The sequence below is a fragment of the Saccostrea cucullata genome, unplaced genomic scaffold, assembly GCF_032062105.1.
Source record: "Saccostrea cucullata isolate Sc308-1 unplaced genomic scaffold, CSIRO_AGI_Scuc_v1 ctg6835, whole genome shotgun sequence".
Classification (NCBI taxonomy): domain Eukaryota; kingdom Metazoa; phylum Mollusca; class Bivalvia; order Ostreida; family Ostreidae; genus Saccostrea; species Saccostrea cuccullata.
Window position 1 is genome coordinate 40,091 of NW_026934987.1, and position 16,934 is coordinate 57,024.

At 32.0% G+C, this 16,934-nt stretch overlaps 1 protein-coding gene and 1 long non-coding RNA gene across 3 annotated transcripts; one reads left to right on the plus strand and one right to left on the minus strand.

Moving 5' to 3' along the window:
* Nucleotides 1-309: 309 nt before the first annotated feature.
* Nucleotides 310-7,480, minus strand: LOC134241684 (von Willebrand factor D and EGF domain-containing protein-like). The gene is made up of 8 exons (XM_062723710.1): nt 7,466-7,480; nt 2,759-2,935; nt 2,393-2,649; nt 2,082-2,247; nt 1,759-1,908; nt 847-1,015; nt 485-675; nt 310-339 (listed from the first exon to the last, which is right to left on the minus strand). Exons 1-8 carry the CDS (start codon nt 7,478-7,480, stop codon nt 310-312), a joined length of 1,155 nt encoding a protein of 384 aa, XP_062579694.1.
* A 6,128-nt stretch (nt 7,481-13,608) lies between these two features.
* Nucleotides 13,609-16,555, plus strand: LOC134241685 (uncharacterized). Of its 2 annotated transcripts, none has more exons than XR_009986710.1 (4): nt 13,609-13,662; nt 13,984-14,053; nt 14,342-14,421; nt 15,602-16,555. It is a non-coding gene; the product is annotated as an uncharacterized LOC134241685 (long non-coding RNA). The 2 variants fall into 2 exon arrangements; XR_009986709.1 differs by having other exon boundaries at nt 13,615-13,662; nt 13,981-14,053.
* Nucleotides 16,556-16,934: the final 379 nt, after the last annotated feature.

The window sequence follows — 16,934 nt, forward strand, 5'->3', positions numbered from 1 at the left end:
TGTTATCAATCCTGATTGATTGTGGAAGACTTGACATTCTGATTGATACACATGTACAGTAAACGTGTCAGTAAACTGTTTGCCGTCATTCGTTACATTGAAATCAAATTTCGTTATCCATGACTCATTAGTCTGGTACTGCAGGGTACATAGCGCTTCAAACAATGTTATTTCCTGTAGTGAAACTTGATAATGTGTCTCTGCTGCTTCTGGTCCAATCGAATAAAACTGAAATGTTGAAAAATTTATGGATATCGCACACTGTATATACAATGCAGTGTCAAACGCTTAAATGTATAAAAACGAATATCACACAGCGAAACTCTGAGATTCAGATATCTGAAAGGTGACAGAAAGCTAAGTGAAAGAGGCTGAATGAGAGAGTCCTGCCATTGAGTAACCTTTCCAGATACTTCAGTGACAATTCGCTAAATTGACTAAATTGCGGTATTTTATCTTATACAAAATGTTTTTGAATTTTTACCTCTGATCTCCTGATAAAACAGGATGACAACAAGTTCTTCACAAAATATCTTCCATAGATAAAAACGTTATCACAAGACTCTGTTGTCTTATCACAAAGGCCAAAGTCGGAAATGCGGGTAATTGTTGGAGGAGCAAACATGTCAAAGGAACAATCACTTCCGCCATATCCTGGATCGCATGTACAGTTACCTTTTTTGTGAGAGATGAAATTAAGTAAAGGCGGAACACTTAATTTTAAACCAAAAAATAATAAACATACAAATAAATAAATATAGAACCCAACAAATTGGAAACAATTGAAATCTTACTGTGTCATAAACATACAACATTTAAAATATCGCTCCAACAAACCATTATTACCTTGGTTGCAGTATCCCCTGTTGCTGCAATTTTTTGAACACAGCATTGATATTGTTGTTACTATTTCCTTTTTATCTGTCTGTAAGGTTGAATTGTAATAGATATATTCTTTGCACTGATCAAGAGCTGTTTCAACGTGGAGAGTGGTAAGGTTCTCATCTCCAGTCATCTAAGATAACATGATACTTCTAATTACTATGTTTCAATGTAAAAACATTAAAAACATACACATGAGTATAGGATGATGAGTAGATTGAACTTTTGAAATCTCATATAACAGATTGTTTATGCAGCTTTGAAGAAAGAGTATTTAAAAGAAACAAGTATAATCTGAGAAGATAATAAGAAGTCATTTAATAATGGCAATTCGGGTCAAACAGGAGATTATCTGACATTTAAGCAAATACAAAACATGGTCAAGGATAACTAGCGTCACTCATAAGTCTTATATCTATATAGTTGAATGAGGTCAGTTGGAACCAACAAGAAACCTACATGTTTGATTATTTTTATTTATGTTCGCATGACATTTAATAGCAAAGGTTCCAAAGGACGTGTTTGTTTCTATTCTATCAAACTGCCTTATTTAACATTATATAACGCTCATTTCTTTGATATTTGATATCTTTCTTTCTAAATTTTATCAAATTAAAAAAAAAACGAACAAAAGATCTCCCTGAGGTCTGCGCAACAAAACCTCATCTTGTATTCAGTTTTTTAAAAATATTTATTTCTGGTTTCGTTCTGTTCCCCATTATTATGATCTTCAGTCCCTACAAGGTATATCTTATAAACTAGAGCCATTTAAAGAATTTATTTCCAAGAATGATATGTTACAGGACTTTCTTCAAATTATATGAGAGAAGAAAAAATCCCTCTAAATCGGTCATATTCCTTTATATAAAAACTTACCATTATATCATTGATGCAATTTATAAAAGTCTCGTTGCCAAAATTGGGGACATTTTGTAAACAATCTTTATAATGTGCGGATTCCTGAAAGGCTTTTGTGCAGAGTGTTGTAGCATCTTCCTGTGATGTGAAAGCCTGTCTTTTTGACCTCTGAAAATAAAAAAAAAATCATAGGTATGCATTATTTAAAAGAACAAGTGTATGGGATATTTTTAGATCAATACCTGTAAAACTACATCATAATCAGGATATTTTTCATCTTGAAGCATCCGGATATCCCGTCTCCTTCGATTGCTCGTTTGTAAGGAGCAAGACATCCTTACTCCACGGCTATCTGTTTTGCAATTTTGATACCGTTGGTACGAGCACACAGGTCCTTTAACTTCATCGCAATAACACAGTTTGTAGGAATAGTTTGTCATTCCTTGTAAATTGTCATAAATAGATGCGTCATGTTGCAGTAAATCCTCGCTGCTTCCACTGGGCAATCTTAAAAAAAGTATTTGAAAACGTATTTCTCTTTTCAAAATTACTAATCTTGCATACATTATTCAGTAGAGAGAGAGAGAGAGAGAGAGAGAGAGAGAGAGAGAGAGAGAGAGAGAGAGAGAGAGAAAGAGAGAGAGATATTTACCTCCAAGATTTAGAAAAATTATCCGGGTGTTTGTAATAGTTATATTGTGATGGGTCATCTTGAAAACCATTCTTCCATCTTAAATCATTTTTTGGAATGTCATCCAGATATCCACACAGTCCACTAGTAGCGGGCTCATCCGATATTGTTGGATACACTTCCACATTAATATACCATGACATTAATGTGCTAGTCGTGCGCCAGTACTTATAGTTATACATATAAACTTTTAACGAAGTGCCAGTGGGAAAAATTACCTTAAAATAAATAAAAAGAAAGTTCAACAAGAAATCTTAAATTATTTACTTTTAATGAGACTGTTTTCTTCAAATTATAAAAAATACACCTGACCATATTAACTATTACCCTATACTTAAAGTCTCCGTCTTTATACACTTGCAACGATTTATCTTCACACATGGGGAAATTAATGAACTCTCTCCCACTGCAAAAGTCTAGGACAAACACGTCGCGGCCAGACCTTGCTGCTACAGCACAAACACATCGTGGAATACCCCAGCAACTACCATGCCGGACCTGAACCTGCAATGAAAGCAAAAAAAAAAAGCACATTATATAGGAATCAAAACGTTTATTTCATTTCAAGAAATTGAAAAAAAGAGTACTATTTTAGCTGTCAATTTAAAAATATGAGAAGTCTTAGAAAATCAAATCTCTGATTTTCCAAAGCATTCTTTTTACTTTTTAATTTCCATAAGTCTGATTTTTTAGGTGCACAGTTTGCAATATTATTGATTGATTGATTGATTGATTGTATATTGTTTAACGTCCCTCTTGAGAATTTTTCACTCATATGGAGACGTCACCGTATGCCGGTGAAGGCTTCAAATTTAGACCTATACTCGACACTCAGGGCCTTTGAGCAGTGAGGGTTCTTTATTGTGCCAGCGCCTACCGTGACACGGGACCTACGTTTTTAAGGTCATATCCGAAAGACCCGTGACTTTCACTTCTGATGCCGAGCGCTTGGCGAAGGAACAGTCACTACCTATTTTTACGTCTTAGGTTTGACGCGGCACCGGGAACGAGAATCGAACCCGGACCTCCCGATCACGAAGCGAACGCTCTACCACTAGGCTACCGTGAACGGTTCAATATTATTGAAAGAGAGAGAGCAATGCGAGCAGGAGAAGCTAACGTTCTGAAAAATTAAAATGAAATATGTGTATTAAGAATATTTTTCTGTGAATCTTTACTTTAATTCTTTAGCTTCAACGTTGTTTAATACTATAGCAAAAACAAGAAGTCTCTGCCGAGACTGTAGCTCTACTAGTTTATACTTATAACGAAGGAAGAGAAAATAGCATTTGTACTTGAAACTTTACAACAGCAATAATTTTTTAAATGACATCATCGGTTTAGTCTTTTTCTTGGCAAGACTATTGCAATCAGACCAAAACCGTAGGAGCAGTAGCCTTTAGAAATATTTTAGAGAAATTTCTATATTTAGTAACCATGGCAACATCATTCATCGAAATCGAAAATCAATATAGAGAGTAATGTTTCTTAGATAATATTCTACTTGTGTGACAATTCATATCGAAATCAAATCAAAATTGTAGGAGGAGTAATATTTTTGAAAATATTTCCAAGACGTTTCTGTTTTTGTAATCATGGCAACAACTTTCATCAAAATCAAAACATAATGCACTTAATTATGTATTTAGTCTAGTCTACTTAAGTGCCAATTTATATATAAATCAGGCGAAAGTGTAGGAGGAGTAGCATTTTGCAATCATTTGAAGAAAATCTATTTTACTAATTATGGTATTACCATTTATCGAACAGAGAACAGAATTATGAATCTAAGTGTAGTCTTCTTGTGTGCAGCGTTATATTGATATCAGACCTAAAACTGTAGGAGGAGTAGCAGTTTTAAAATATTTAAGTGAAATATCTATTTTGGTAACCATGGCATTACAGGTCCTCAAAATTAAAAACCTTATGTAATTAAGTGTGCCCCGTGTATTTGTTTGTCAGGTTGTATTGAACTCAGACCAAAACTGTAGGAGGAGTAGCATTTTGAAAAATTGATTACAGACTCAAGGAGGTCATTCGGTGCCCCTCGGATAATTCTCAGGAATATTAAACATATGTCACATGTACACTCTTCAGATTTCCAATTTTAGAATAAAACCAATAGCTCATACACAAAATTGAAAACAGGTTTCTATTACAGATATATTGGAAGGTTTCTTTTCCAATCCCATGTCTTCTGTTTCAAAATGTTCTGTAAAAAAATGCAAAACCTATGCCATTTTGACAAGAAACACTTCTTTCACAAGTAATCTTACTGGACAGAGCTTCTATACCAAAACTTGAGATAATATGAACTGCAGATCTTAATTCTAATGTTGTTTACAGAATAGAATGTTATCTGTGCGGACTTGATTATGTTGGTGAAACCAAGGGATCACTTAATAAAGAAATATTAGGTCATCGATTTCAAATAAATCAGGTTGGTCAGCAGCTTTTATGCAAACATTTTTATTTACCTGATTATTCTATTTTGTCAATGAAAGTAAGAATTCTCGAAAAGATTTAACACCACACAAACAGTCTTTCACTGAGTACACATTCCGTAGACATCGAGAAGAATTTTGGATTAGAAAATTAGGTACGGCCTTTCCCTATGGATTCAATGAGAATGTCCATAATATTGGAACTCTTTCCAGTCCACAGTGAAATAATGTAAATGTGATTGGGTTTTTTAACCATACACGGAGACATAAGCGTAATCATGGGCATCGACCTTACAATAAACCTTCAATACACGATGTCTCTTTTTATTCGTTATGTATACTACCTTAGGTAAATCAACAGTTAGGTCTACATCATATTCGCACCAAACTTTACTCTGTCCCTTTGAAACTTTTAAATAGTCATAAAAAGGACAAGGAAAGCCCATTTCTTTATTCCTCAGCACCAGAATATGACTCAGAATTGTGATTATGGGTATTGCAAATCATAGGCTTTCTAAACCCCCACGTTTCACTGAAGAAAATGCGGCTAGCACGATCCGTCTTTTCCTTAAACTTCAATATGCCAGTAAAGGAGTTGACGTGGTTAATATTGGTAATATTCTTAATCACGAAAGGGTCCAATCTTGTATTCCACCATATATCAAGTTAAAGATTACACCTTGTATTTCCTACATCGACTATTACTTCAATTTTTTTAATTACAAGAAAACATTTCATGGCCTGGCTAATGAGTATCAGAAAGATAATCTCCATCGTGTTCATGTTCTTGTTAACCCTATAACTATAGTCCTGCTGGACACGTTATTACAGGTGACGTAAATCTAGTTAATAATGAGGACCTTAGATCACTTGTTTAAAAAAGGTCCTATGTTAAAATCACGTATTAAAAGATTGATGGGCGATATCTTTTTAAACCGGAAAAGGTAGCCTAGTAGTAGAGCGTTCGCTTCTTGATCCGGGGGGCCGGGGTTCGATTTATTTTGGCGGCGCTGTGGCAACCCTAAAACGTAAAGATAGGTAGTTACTGTTCCTTCGCCAAGCGCTTAGCGTTAGAAGTGAAAGTCTCTGGTCTTTCGGATATGACCTTAAAAACGTAGGTCCCGTGTCATGGTAGGTGTTGGCACAATAAAGAACCCTCACTGTTCAAAGGCCCTGAGTGCCGAGCATATGTCTAAATATTAGGGATGGCAATTTGTAACCGGTTAATCGATTAATCGGTCGGAACGTTGCTAATCGGTTAGAAAATCTGTAATCGGTGTTTTTACACATCTTATAATTCAAAATATTTGGAGGTAATTATAGCTCTCCAGACTGAGACCGAAGGGGTAATTGGTCAATTCATCAAGTGTTAATCAATGTTTTTAAAACATCAAGCCGTTACCCAGATAGTCCTGTGGTTTTTTTAATGATATTAAAAACAATCACCGTTAAGCACTTTTAATTAAAGTATGTCTATATTTTGCCGTTATCTATTAAATTATATTACTGTAAAGAATGTTGTAAATTTTAAATAAAGTAAGTGTTCAGACATGGTTTTATTATGGTGACAATGCTGAATTAACTTCTTCAACATCTGCGTTGGAAAATTATCCTTGTCTAATTTATCAAGCAAGATTCATGATATTCTTAATTTTTTCTTGTCTATTAAAATCAAAATAAAATATACTCTTATGTACATAATATTCCCCGATCAAAATAATAAACAAAATGTAACTTCTAACGTCTTTTAAGCCATCTTGTGTGTATGAAAAGAAAATGACAAAATGTATATCTTGATACGACTAACCGGTTAATCGGTCGGAACGTTTTGCGGTTAACCGATTAGCAATTCTGCAATCGATTGCCATCCCTACTAGATATAAAGCCCTTCACTGGCATACGGTTATGTCTCCATTACATGTAATGGAAAATTCTCAAGAGGGACGTTAAACAATTTACAATCAATCAATCTATTCTTCTGTATTCAATAATCCAAAAGTGATAATTTTTTTTACAATTTTTACAATTTGATACTCGTAGATTACATGATCAATACGTACTAGTCTCCGCTGACAAAGCAGGTAACAGCATTGTCTTCGTTTGTAAGGCTCATTATATAAATTGTATTTTAGAAAAACTTGGATTTAATTCTGCAAGTGGTAATTTAACTTATACTCATAGTTCCCTTACTAAGGAGTAAATACTGCAAAATCATATGTCAGTTCTGAATAATTTTAATATCCTTAACAATCAAAATGAGTTTGAACTACCATAGATATATATTGGATTCCAAAACTTCATAAGAATAATTACAAAGATACATAGCGGGTTCCAGTAAATGCTCAACCAAGGCTCTTTCTTTACCCCTCACTAAGATATTAACAGTAGTGAAGGAGAAACAAGAAAGTGATGTAAATCAGATGTGGATACTTAAACATTCCAAGGAATTTTTGGACTATTTGAAATCACAAGATTTTACCAAAATCAACAGCTTAAAAATTTACGACTTTTCAACTTTATACACACAACAATTCCCCACAATAAAGTAAAGTCAAGGCTTTTTTTAATCATTGGCAGCTGCTTTACTTACCTTGTCATTGGTCATTTGCAAAATTATTTTGTTTAAAACATTTTTATTGTAAAGTACTCTGAATTTGACATCATAAAGATGCTTGAGTTTCTGATTGACAATATCTATGTCGTTTTTGGAGGCCAGGTATTCCAACAATCTATAGGAATTCCCATGGGTACCAATTGCGTCCCGTTACTAGCAACCTATTTTTGTATTCATATGAAGCGAAATTTGTACAAAATCTTATGCGTGAAAAGAAGAAAACACTTGCTGTGTACTTCAACTCGACATTTAAATGTATATCGACGACGTATTGTCAATTAAAAATGGTCAATAAACATTTTTATGTCGATACGATATATCCCGGTGAACTTGAAATAAAAGATAACAAATGTCTGATACTTGTTTTATTTGGATATTTTACTTGAAAAGGACGTTAATGGTGATCTAACAATCAAACTCTATGATAAACGTGATGACTTTAACTTTTCATTAGTCAATTTCCCTTACTTATGCAGCAATATACCTTCATCAACTGCATACAGGATTTATATTCCAAGTTGATTCGATACGCAAGAGCATGATCTACGTATAAACAATTTCTAAAACGAGGTAAATTATTGAGAAACAAGTTGATGAAACAAGAATTTCATCTGTCTCCTTTAAAGTCATTTTGTAAGTTCTATGGTCGATACAATGGCCTTGTCAGCAGATACAATTTATCATTGAGTCAAATGCTGACTGACGTTTTTCATACTAATTGTTAGTCCATCATTTATTTATGTCTATATTTTTCATAACAGACGGATGGACAGACAGCTAGACGGAAGGATGATGGGCATTTTAATATTGCATAAGCTCCTTTAGTCCACGAGTAGAGGTAAGAAACAGATGTAGATTGTGTATAAAAAATTAAACCTAGTTCTTCGAGAGCGGTTAAACGAAACAGAAAAATAATGATTGCATTTTTTCTTCAATACCTTTCATAAAAATGATATAAAAAGGTCCATTTAGACTCCGTCACAAGAAAGAAAACGTACAGAAAAATTATGTTACGTCATAGAATAGAAATGCATGAAGAGACGAATCAATGTTAAAAGTATAAGGTGTGTGAAGGATTTTATGATGCACCATTTTCGCCCTAACTGAGAGACTATACAACATCTAACAATATAATTTGTATAATCCTGATTCTGGGTACTCCGATTTTTTTTTCATTTGAAATCTCATAAACTTTGTTTACAGACAATTTATTTAAAAAAAGTACTATCTATTCAGTTAATAGTTTCTAACCATATTCTCCAAACACCTCACATTATTCATAATCACTGGATGAAAAGTCTAGTTTCCGCAAAACTGAAACTATGCGGAAACCTTGCTGAAACTTGGCGTTGAAGTTTCCTGTATGGTTTCCGCAATGCGGAAACTATATAATAGTTTCAGCAAGTTTCAGTAGGGTTTCCGTATACTGAAACCATTAGGTTTGTTTCCTAATAGTTTCCGCAAAACGGAAACCAATGTAAAATTTTATGAAACGTCAATTTAACGATACGTTTTAGTTTCAGTAGGTTTCCGTTTCCGGAAACTATTAATTTCGATTCCATATGGTTTCCGCATGCTGAAACCGTACTGAAACTTTTTCTATTTTTTTTTTCAAAAGGGTAGAAAAATCAACTCGTATGCATATGATCTTTTTACTATTGATTTCGATTCCATATGGTTTCCGCATGCTGAAACCGAATTGAAACTTTTTCTCTTTAATTTTTTTTCAAAAGGGTAGAAAAATCAACTCATATCATCCTTATATTTATTTACACATTTAAAAAATGGTTTTATTTTTAAGATATTTAATAGTTCATATTCAGATTTTGAGATGTGCCTGCTCTGTGTAAACTTACACATACCGATATTGATATCAATGATAAGCATATTATACAAGATCTTTGCTTCATATTAAATGTATAAAAAATGTTTATTTCATATTGTGTCGGAATTCAAAAATATTATTTTTAAACAAAATCGATTCCTCTCACAAGGATTTTCTACATTCAACTCAATACCCCCCTTGGGAATTGATTATTTTGAAAACATACATCATTTTCACAAAACTACGATTACGTTTCATGTAAAGTTGTTTAAAAAGAAAATTAGTGTGTCTTCATGGTGCATGAAATACAGATAATTACGAGATGAACATAATCTGAGATAGAAAGGTTTGCATTTATATTCTTTATACATGTTTCTATATATATTTTCCTTAATGAATATCATTTCAATAATTTCAATTTGTTAACAATACATATTGACTAGGAAGCCTTTTTTACTATTCATATATATATAGTTCAATAGTTACATGCACTAGTTATTTTTATAATAACATTGATTTAATATCTACATATATGTATTTTTATTTCCGTCTTCGTAAAAACATTTTATTCGTAAGCCGCGGTTTTACAGCATTAAAAAATGTCCTGAAAATTTGATGTCATGGTTCCCAGGATTTGCAGCATTTTATGTCAATCTGATTAAAATTAATCTTCCATTTGTTCCCCAAATGTTTATTTACACGAGGAACTCTTATATGTAAAAAGTCTGCTTTTGTGAAACAATACCTGGGAGCGAATGGAAAATCTCAAAATTTTAATTAGATTGTATATTATGTGTAGGCTTTTTTTTTTTAATTTTGTTTTATTTCATACATCTTGCTTTCGTGATGTTAATTAATGCAGTATCACTGAAAACGCGGTAAAATTTTTAGTAATATGTTCAATTATATTCGTATTGAGATGTATAATGTGCTAAATATGTGATATAGAACTCAGTTTTTTAAAAATAAAATTAAAGTAGTCTGTAAGTTGATCAAATTTTCAATTCTTTACATTGAACCCCACTCGCGGGTACCTGTCCTCACGTGCCACAGGTGGGGAGACACGTGTCGCGAAGACACCTGCTACCGTGTTGGTGTATTTTTTGTATATTCTATGTGGATTGAGAGGTTTTTCTACCTTAGAGGAACAATGGACTGTGACCAGGCGTAATATATATACACGCAGTACATGGTATACACAACTAGCCTTTTCTAATGACACCAAGGTTTCTGAACATTCAAAATTAAAAAAAAATCACACTATATATAAAACTTCATCTAAAATCAAACATGTCATATGTATAATGTGTTATGTAAAATATTTCATACAATGTTTCATATTCAGCATAAGAAGTTTTTATTTTATGTGTTGGTGATTAAAAGAAAAAAGACAAACCTCTTAAATATTTATCTATCAATCTAATATAATAAAATTAACATATTGGTAAGGAGAATATTTGCTATAGCTAGTTCAATAGACTATAATTTCAAAAATTTTAATATTATTTTACAATTTCTCCACAAAAAAAAAAATCGGCTATCACAAAAAGAAATCGACAATTAATGGTATTCCTTGATTGCCACCATTGTAAACTTCAAATATTGAAAATATTTAGAGGTCAATGAAACGTAACCTAATGAAAACTAAGTCTATTTTATTTCATAACTTTTTTCTATAGGTTATTTCTAAGTACATTATATTAAAACAACGTTTTATTTCTAATTTAGAGTCCAAAACAGAAAAGTGTGAGATTATTACAATAATAAGGAAAAAATAAGTCAATCAACAGCAAAACAATTATTAAAAGCAATTAATAATCCCGTAATATAAAGGAATAAAGAAGAATTTACATATGACATGTGTAAAGGACTATGACCACTTGTATTACATGATATCACACACCTCCTAACCTCATTAGCATAAATCGGAAGAATTCGGAGATAAACGTAATAAAATATCAACAAAATCCGTAAACGTCCGAACGGCTTTCCTCGCGAGAATTCAGCGAGACCAACATGCTACAGGTGAAAATCGAGAGAGAAATTCAACATGAAAAAAGAGGTAAAACTTTATGTTATCTCGATTTATAAGATTTGTAAATTGCAAAAAGTTGAAAAACAAACGTTTCTTTACCTGAAAAGTGAAAGTAGGTTTGCAGTTTCTTATTCTGTCAAGTGCTATTGCACTTGAAAGTGTCAAAACATCACCTCTCGATTTTGTAAACATGTTCATGATGTTTCCACGTGGAAGGGAGTAGTTGTGATGGTAAAGATTAACCCACATACATTGATTTAGTGAACAAAAACACTTGTAAGTAGAATTTCATTTATTTTTTCGATTACCTCTAGCACAAAATGGCTAAATATTTTAGAGCATATTTGTCAAATGCTGTTAATAGCAAGTCTAAAATTGAAGAGAAAATGCAGGTGTGCTATAGTTCGTTCCTGTATTTGTAAGGTAGTCTACTATGCATGCATATGCAGAGTTACGCGTATAAAAGTCATTATTCTTACTTATCAATACCCAGTAATTTGTGAGAACCATATGTGTTTTTCAAATACCAAGAGACTAAAATTTAAATCTATCCGTACTTGTGTGTATGCACAAGAAGTTCTTCCGAATTTCCTCTACACATATACATGTGTACCTGGATAAAGGATTAAAGGTTTGTTTACATTTGTTTGCAGTTTTAAAAGTGTCAGCTGTTTATATCAATCATGAAGTTTTCACTAGAGCCTGTACTGATCAAAATAAGAATGTTACTTTTAATTTAATATCATATAGATATATATTTATGATTGATCAGATGCATGATGTCAATGCAGTAAATTCTCACATACTTGTGTATATATCAGGTATGAAAATTGTCACCCACGTGGCGCAGTGATTAGAGCGTCTGCTCTAGAGTCGGAAAGTAAGGAGTCAATCCTTATGTCGCTTATTCAAATCCCACTGTGGGACGTGGAGACTGGTCCTTGGATGAGACCATATAAACCGCTGTAGGTGCTGGCACAAAAATGATTCCTCCCTGCTCAAAGGCCCTCACCTTAAATTTGTAGCCCTCCACCGGCAAGTGGTGGCGTTTCCATATGAGTGAAAAATTTTCGAGAGGGACATTCTAAACAACATACAATCAATCACATATGCAGTTTATGAAAATTTTGAATATTTCTATGTGTACAACTATTTTCCCTTTTAAAGTATTGCCCATCTAAAAGTAGCTACTGAAATAATATAAATATTATAAAACTAAAGGTACTGTGAGCAATGAGCTCTGACACTAAATGATACCCACCGCTCATATGAAAATAATGACTGTGTCCATGTTTTGCTATGGGAAACCCCAAATATGTGGCTGATCAAAAAGTAAAATGGAAGATGCACGATTGCAATATGTAATAAAGATTCTGTGAAAGTCATCAAATATCACTCAGTGGTATTAGAGGAATTAGCGGATAAGAGATGGGTACATCAAAGCATAACAGACAGACAGACATACCAATTACTTAATATACCCTCCCGCTTATCAATCAGGGGTATAATAAATTACATGCATGCATGCATCAAACTGTGTAATGAAAAGATAATTGCTAAAAGTAATTTACATTGATGTTTTGCATTTTTGTTTGTAAGAATACATGTATTTATTTTACATATTGTTTAATTATTTCAATGTGTTAAATAAAAAATAATTTTCTTTTTTGTTTGTCTATTGCAGGTACAGCTGCAGAGTACATTTTGAACAGCAATCTCCAGGTATGACAAAAATAACACAATTGACCCCATAAGGTCAAATAAACAAACATCAAATACATTATTGAATTTAGAAAATGTATAATGAAGCACAAATTTAAAATCATTGTAGGCCCAGGCTAGAAATAGTTTTCTTTTTCTGCTCACTCAGGCTTTTTACTGGTCAGATCATCATAATATCACTATCTCCTGTCACTCAGCTATTGAGACATTCCGTCCTTTTTTGTTGTTTGTTTTTTAATGATATGCACCATCCCACATAAATTATACACACAAGAAAATTTATTTTATTTTCTCCACTTTTAAAATATGGGCTTCCCTGATCTTTACATTTTATGTCTTTTCTTTTGAAGAATGACATTGTTGATTGAATTTAAGAATGGTCTTCAATATGTATGCACATGATAGTGATGATACTGTATTAAATGCACAAAAATTATAATTTCATTAGAATAAAACAAAAAAAGCAAATATAAACTTTTAAAAAAGAAAATCAAATCAATTCATTTGTAATTGTGCAATGATCAAATGTTTCTTGCAGAATTATGGATATACTCTGAAGACAGTGATGTGCAAGTTCAAGGTTTGCCTGTTGTGAGTATTGTATATGTAACTGTAAGGATAAAATTACACAGGTATAACATATTTAATATGCAACATTATTATTTAATTATTATCATCCTGATCATGCTAATTGGAATAAACAAATAAAAAATACTAAGCATGCCTAATTACTACAATATCTACATGTACAGGTATATCAATGTATAAAAGAATCCTGTGTAAAGTTATATATAGTTAGAGAAAGAGAGATGCTGATAAAAGGGTCAATATAATTGAAAATCATGCATCAGTGATTTTTGTTTTTGTTTAATTTTCAAAAGATTTAATCACATTATGTTCTATTTTCAGCAGATACTTTAATGCCTGGTAATAAAGAATGGGTGAAAAAATTCTCACATTATCATGCTGCATAATAGTACATGTAAGTTCAAAGGCAGAAGAAAATCCATTAAAAGAGAATTTATAAATACAGTTGGTTGTCTGTTTCAGCAAACAATTTAATGAACTGAAAATTATGCTGATACATAATCAGCATATTATGCAAATTGTAAATGATTGCATTACATATTTTTTCTGATTTGCATGTAGTGCATGGATATTTGTCAGTATTTTTCATTCATTTTTCTTTCCACATTATTGCAAATGCTTGTATTTTATTTGGATTAATTAAATGTAGAGGATTGTATTAACTTATTAATCATATTTGTAGTTCAGCTGTAACAAAACAAATTATCTGATGAAAGCTTCAACCACGAGAATCTAGGAAAGGATGTCAAGTCCAAAGAGAAGGTATGTTGATTACTGGTGATGATATGTTATTGATGTATATAGAGTACAGCAATAAATTAGAGAGAACAATAGTAATCCATAGACAAAAAATTAAATCTTAATTCTTTTCAAGAGTAGACAGGTCATTATTAGTCACTCTGAGATAGTTAAGAGCAGATTTAGATTTGTTCAGATCATATAGCTATAGGGTAGGGTGGGTCCACAGTGTGGATAAAAGTTTTATTCTGGAATATTTAAGGCTGAAACATTCAAGATTATCAGGGCCACGATACATCATATTTTTTGAATGAATACATCCTAGTACAGAATCTCAGAATCAAGGGTAATGGGTGCCATAATTAGAAAAAGAATGTTTATCTCGATGTAAATATCCTATGTAAATATTGGAAAATCATTTTGTTTATTTCTTGGCTTTTAAGTTGAGTAGAGATTAAAATAATATAAGTTTTCATAATTTAAATTCCTATTTTATGGATACTTTAGTTGATATCTATGTAAGGTCAAAAAAGCTACAATTTTCAGAAAGAAAGCAATATTTTGGGGTTATAAAAAAGGGGCATAACTCTCATCATGATAGTAATGACGGATTTCAGATCATGTGAAAAATGTGTACTGTTGGGAAACAAGTGAATACAGTGCAGTCTAAATAAGTACAGTTAAACAACAGTATCTTAAAATCAAAAAAACTTTGACTACCTAGGGTATGTTGATGTTCATGACAGTATTACAAAGTGGATGAATGATTTGCAAACACTTGGAATAGCATATATATGATTTACTTTTGTTAATTTAATTTGCTCATTTTGCGCATATCTCTTTCTCATGCAGATTATTAATGAAGAATTATAGATTGAATTAGCAGCCGAAATGGCATACATGTATATGAATTTATATACTCTGTTTAGAGTTGAACTTTGGTATATATCTTTGACAGTTGACACTGAGTGATATTTTGAACACATTGAGATATCAAAGTCATTTTAAAGTCCCTTGAACGACATTTTTTCTATATATCTTACCCTGAATCTCTTGCATATCTCAGTTTTTTTTCAGCAGTCCCATGAGCATTTCAAGATAACAAGTGTGACTTTATTTTATTGATTCAATTAATTTTTGATGAATTATAAAAATATCAATCATATACTTTTATGTTAATGATTTAACATTTTATATTTTTCAGGCCATATAACAAATGAATTCATGAAGACTAGCTGGGATGATACAGTACTTTTCTACTCATATAAACCATATCTAGACATCATTTGAGGATCCCTTTCTCAGAAAAAAAGAATTTGCATATTCAAAGACTCTATAGTTTATTGTTTATTTGTACGTTGTTTAACATTCTTCTTGAGAAATTTTCACTCATATGGGGATACAAAAATTTGTTGGTGGAGAGCTGCAAATTTTGTCCTTTATTTGGCACACATGGCTAATTGAGCATTATGAGCAATGAGGGATCTTTTTGGTACTAGCACCTACTGCAACACAGGACCTCTTTATCTACAGTCTCATCTATGTCCGACTGTGGGATTTCGAACCAGCAATTTATGGATCAACTCCTTACTCATGACTCTCGAGCAGATGCTTTTGCCACTGTGTCATACAGGTGACTTCATAGGTTATAAAATGATAAGATAAGATTTATAACTTAACACTGATTTTTTTAATTCAATCACGGTACAGAAAATGTTTGCAAAAAAGGGAGGTTATAGCTACATGTAGCTCTCACTTGTATTGCATGGTTAAACTATATTAATTATATATTGTAATTACACATGTATTTTAAACCAGACCAGTAAAGAAAGAAACACTTGAATATTTTAACTATAAATTTTATTATAAGGTTGATTATCTTTAAAAAATGGAACTTTAATTTTTTTGAGTAGGAAAAAAAATATTTAGAATGTACATGTACACTTAATTTTGTTTATTAAAAATAGTCAAAATTTGGAGATCTTGTGAAGGGTATCTAAATATTGATTTATAAATTTTTACTTCATTTTTAAACAGCATAATCTTTATTATAACATATGTCTGCAATATACAACTTATTTGTTGTTGAACATTCCATTGTCTGTCTACATGTAGTGCTTAGTAAATTTCTTGTAAATAAAAACATGATTGCATGCTGTTTGTTTACTTTGTCTTTTATTCAATATGAGTCATGATATATAAATGGTGTGCATATCAGTTTACATTATTTTTGTTGAATTTAGTTAACAGAAAAAAATTAATAACTGAATATGATAATGTAGATAGATACCCTCCAGAAATATTTACATGTACTATATATAGCTAGTAGCTGCAGATATGTAGCTTATGTGAAATCAGGTATACTTGAAACTCAATTTACCTGTATTTATTAAACAGAAATTTAGTGAACACATTCATATACCTATGCAGTATTTCATACTGAAAATACACTGTCTTAATGTTTTACTTATTCTTCATAAAAATTGACCAGAAGTGATCTTAATGAAACATATCTCACAATACCCCCCCCCCCAATT

Bases quoted from the DNA above. Each gene is read 5' to 3' on its own strand.
- LOC134241684 (XM_062723710.1), bottom strand. The intron at 2,248-2,392 runs GTAAATATCTCT...ACTTTTTTTAAG, and splicing joins AATTTTTCTAAATCTTGGAG to ATTGCCCAGTGGAAGCAGCG. The intron at 676-846 runs GTAATAATGGTT...CTCACAAAAAAG, and splicing joins CAGGGGATACTGCAACCAAG to GTAACTGTACATGCGATCCA.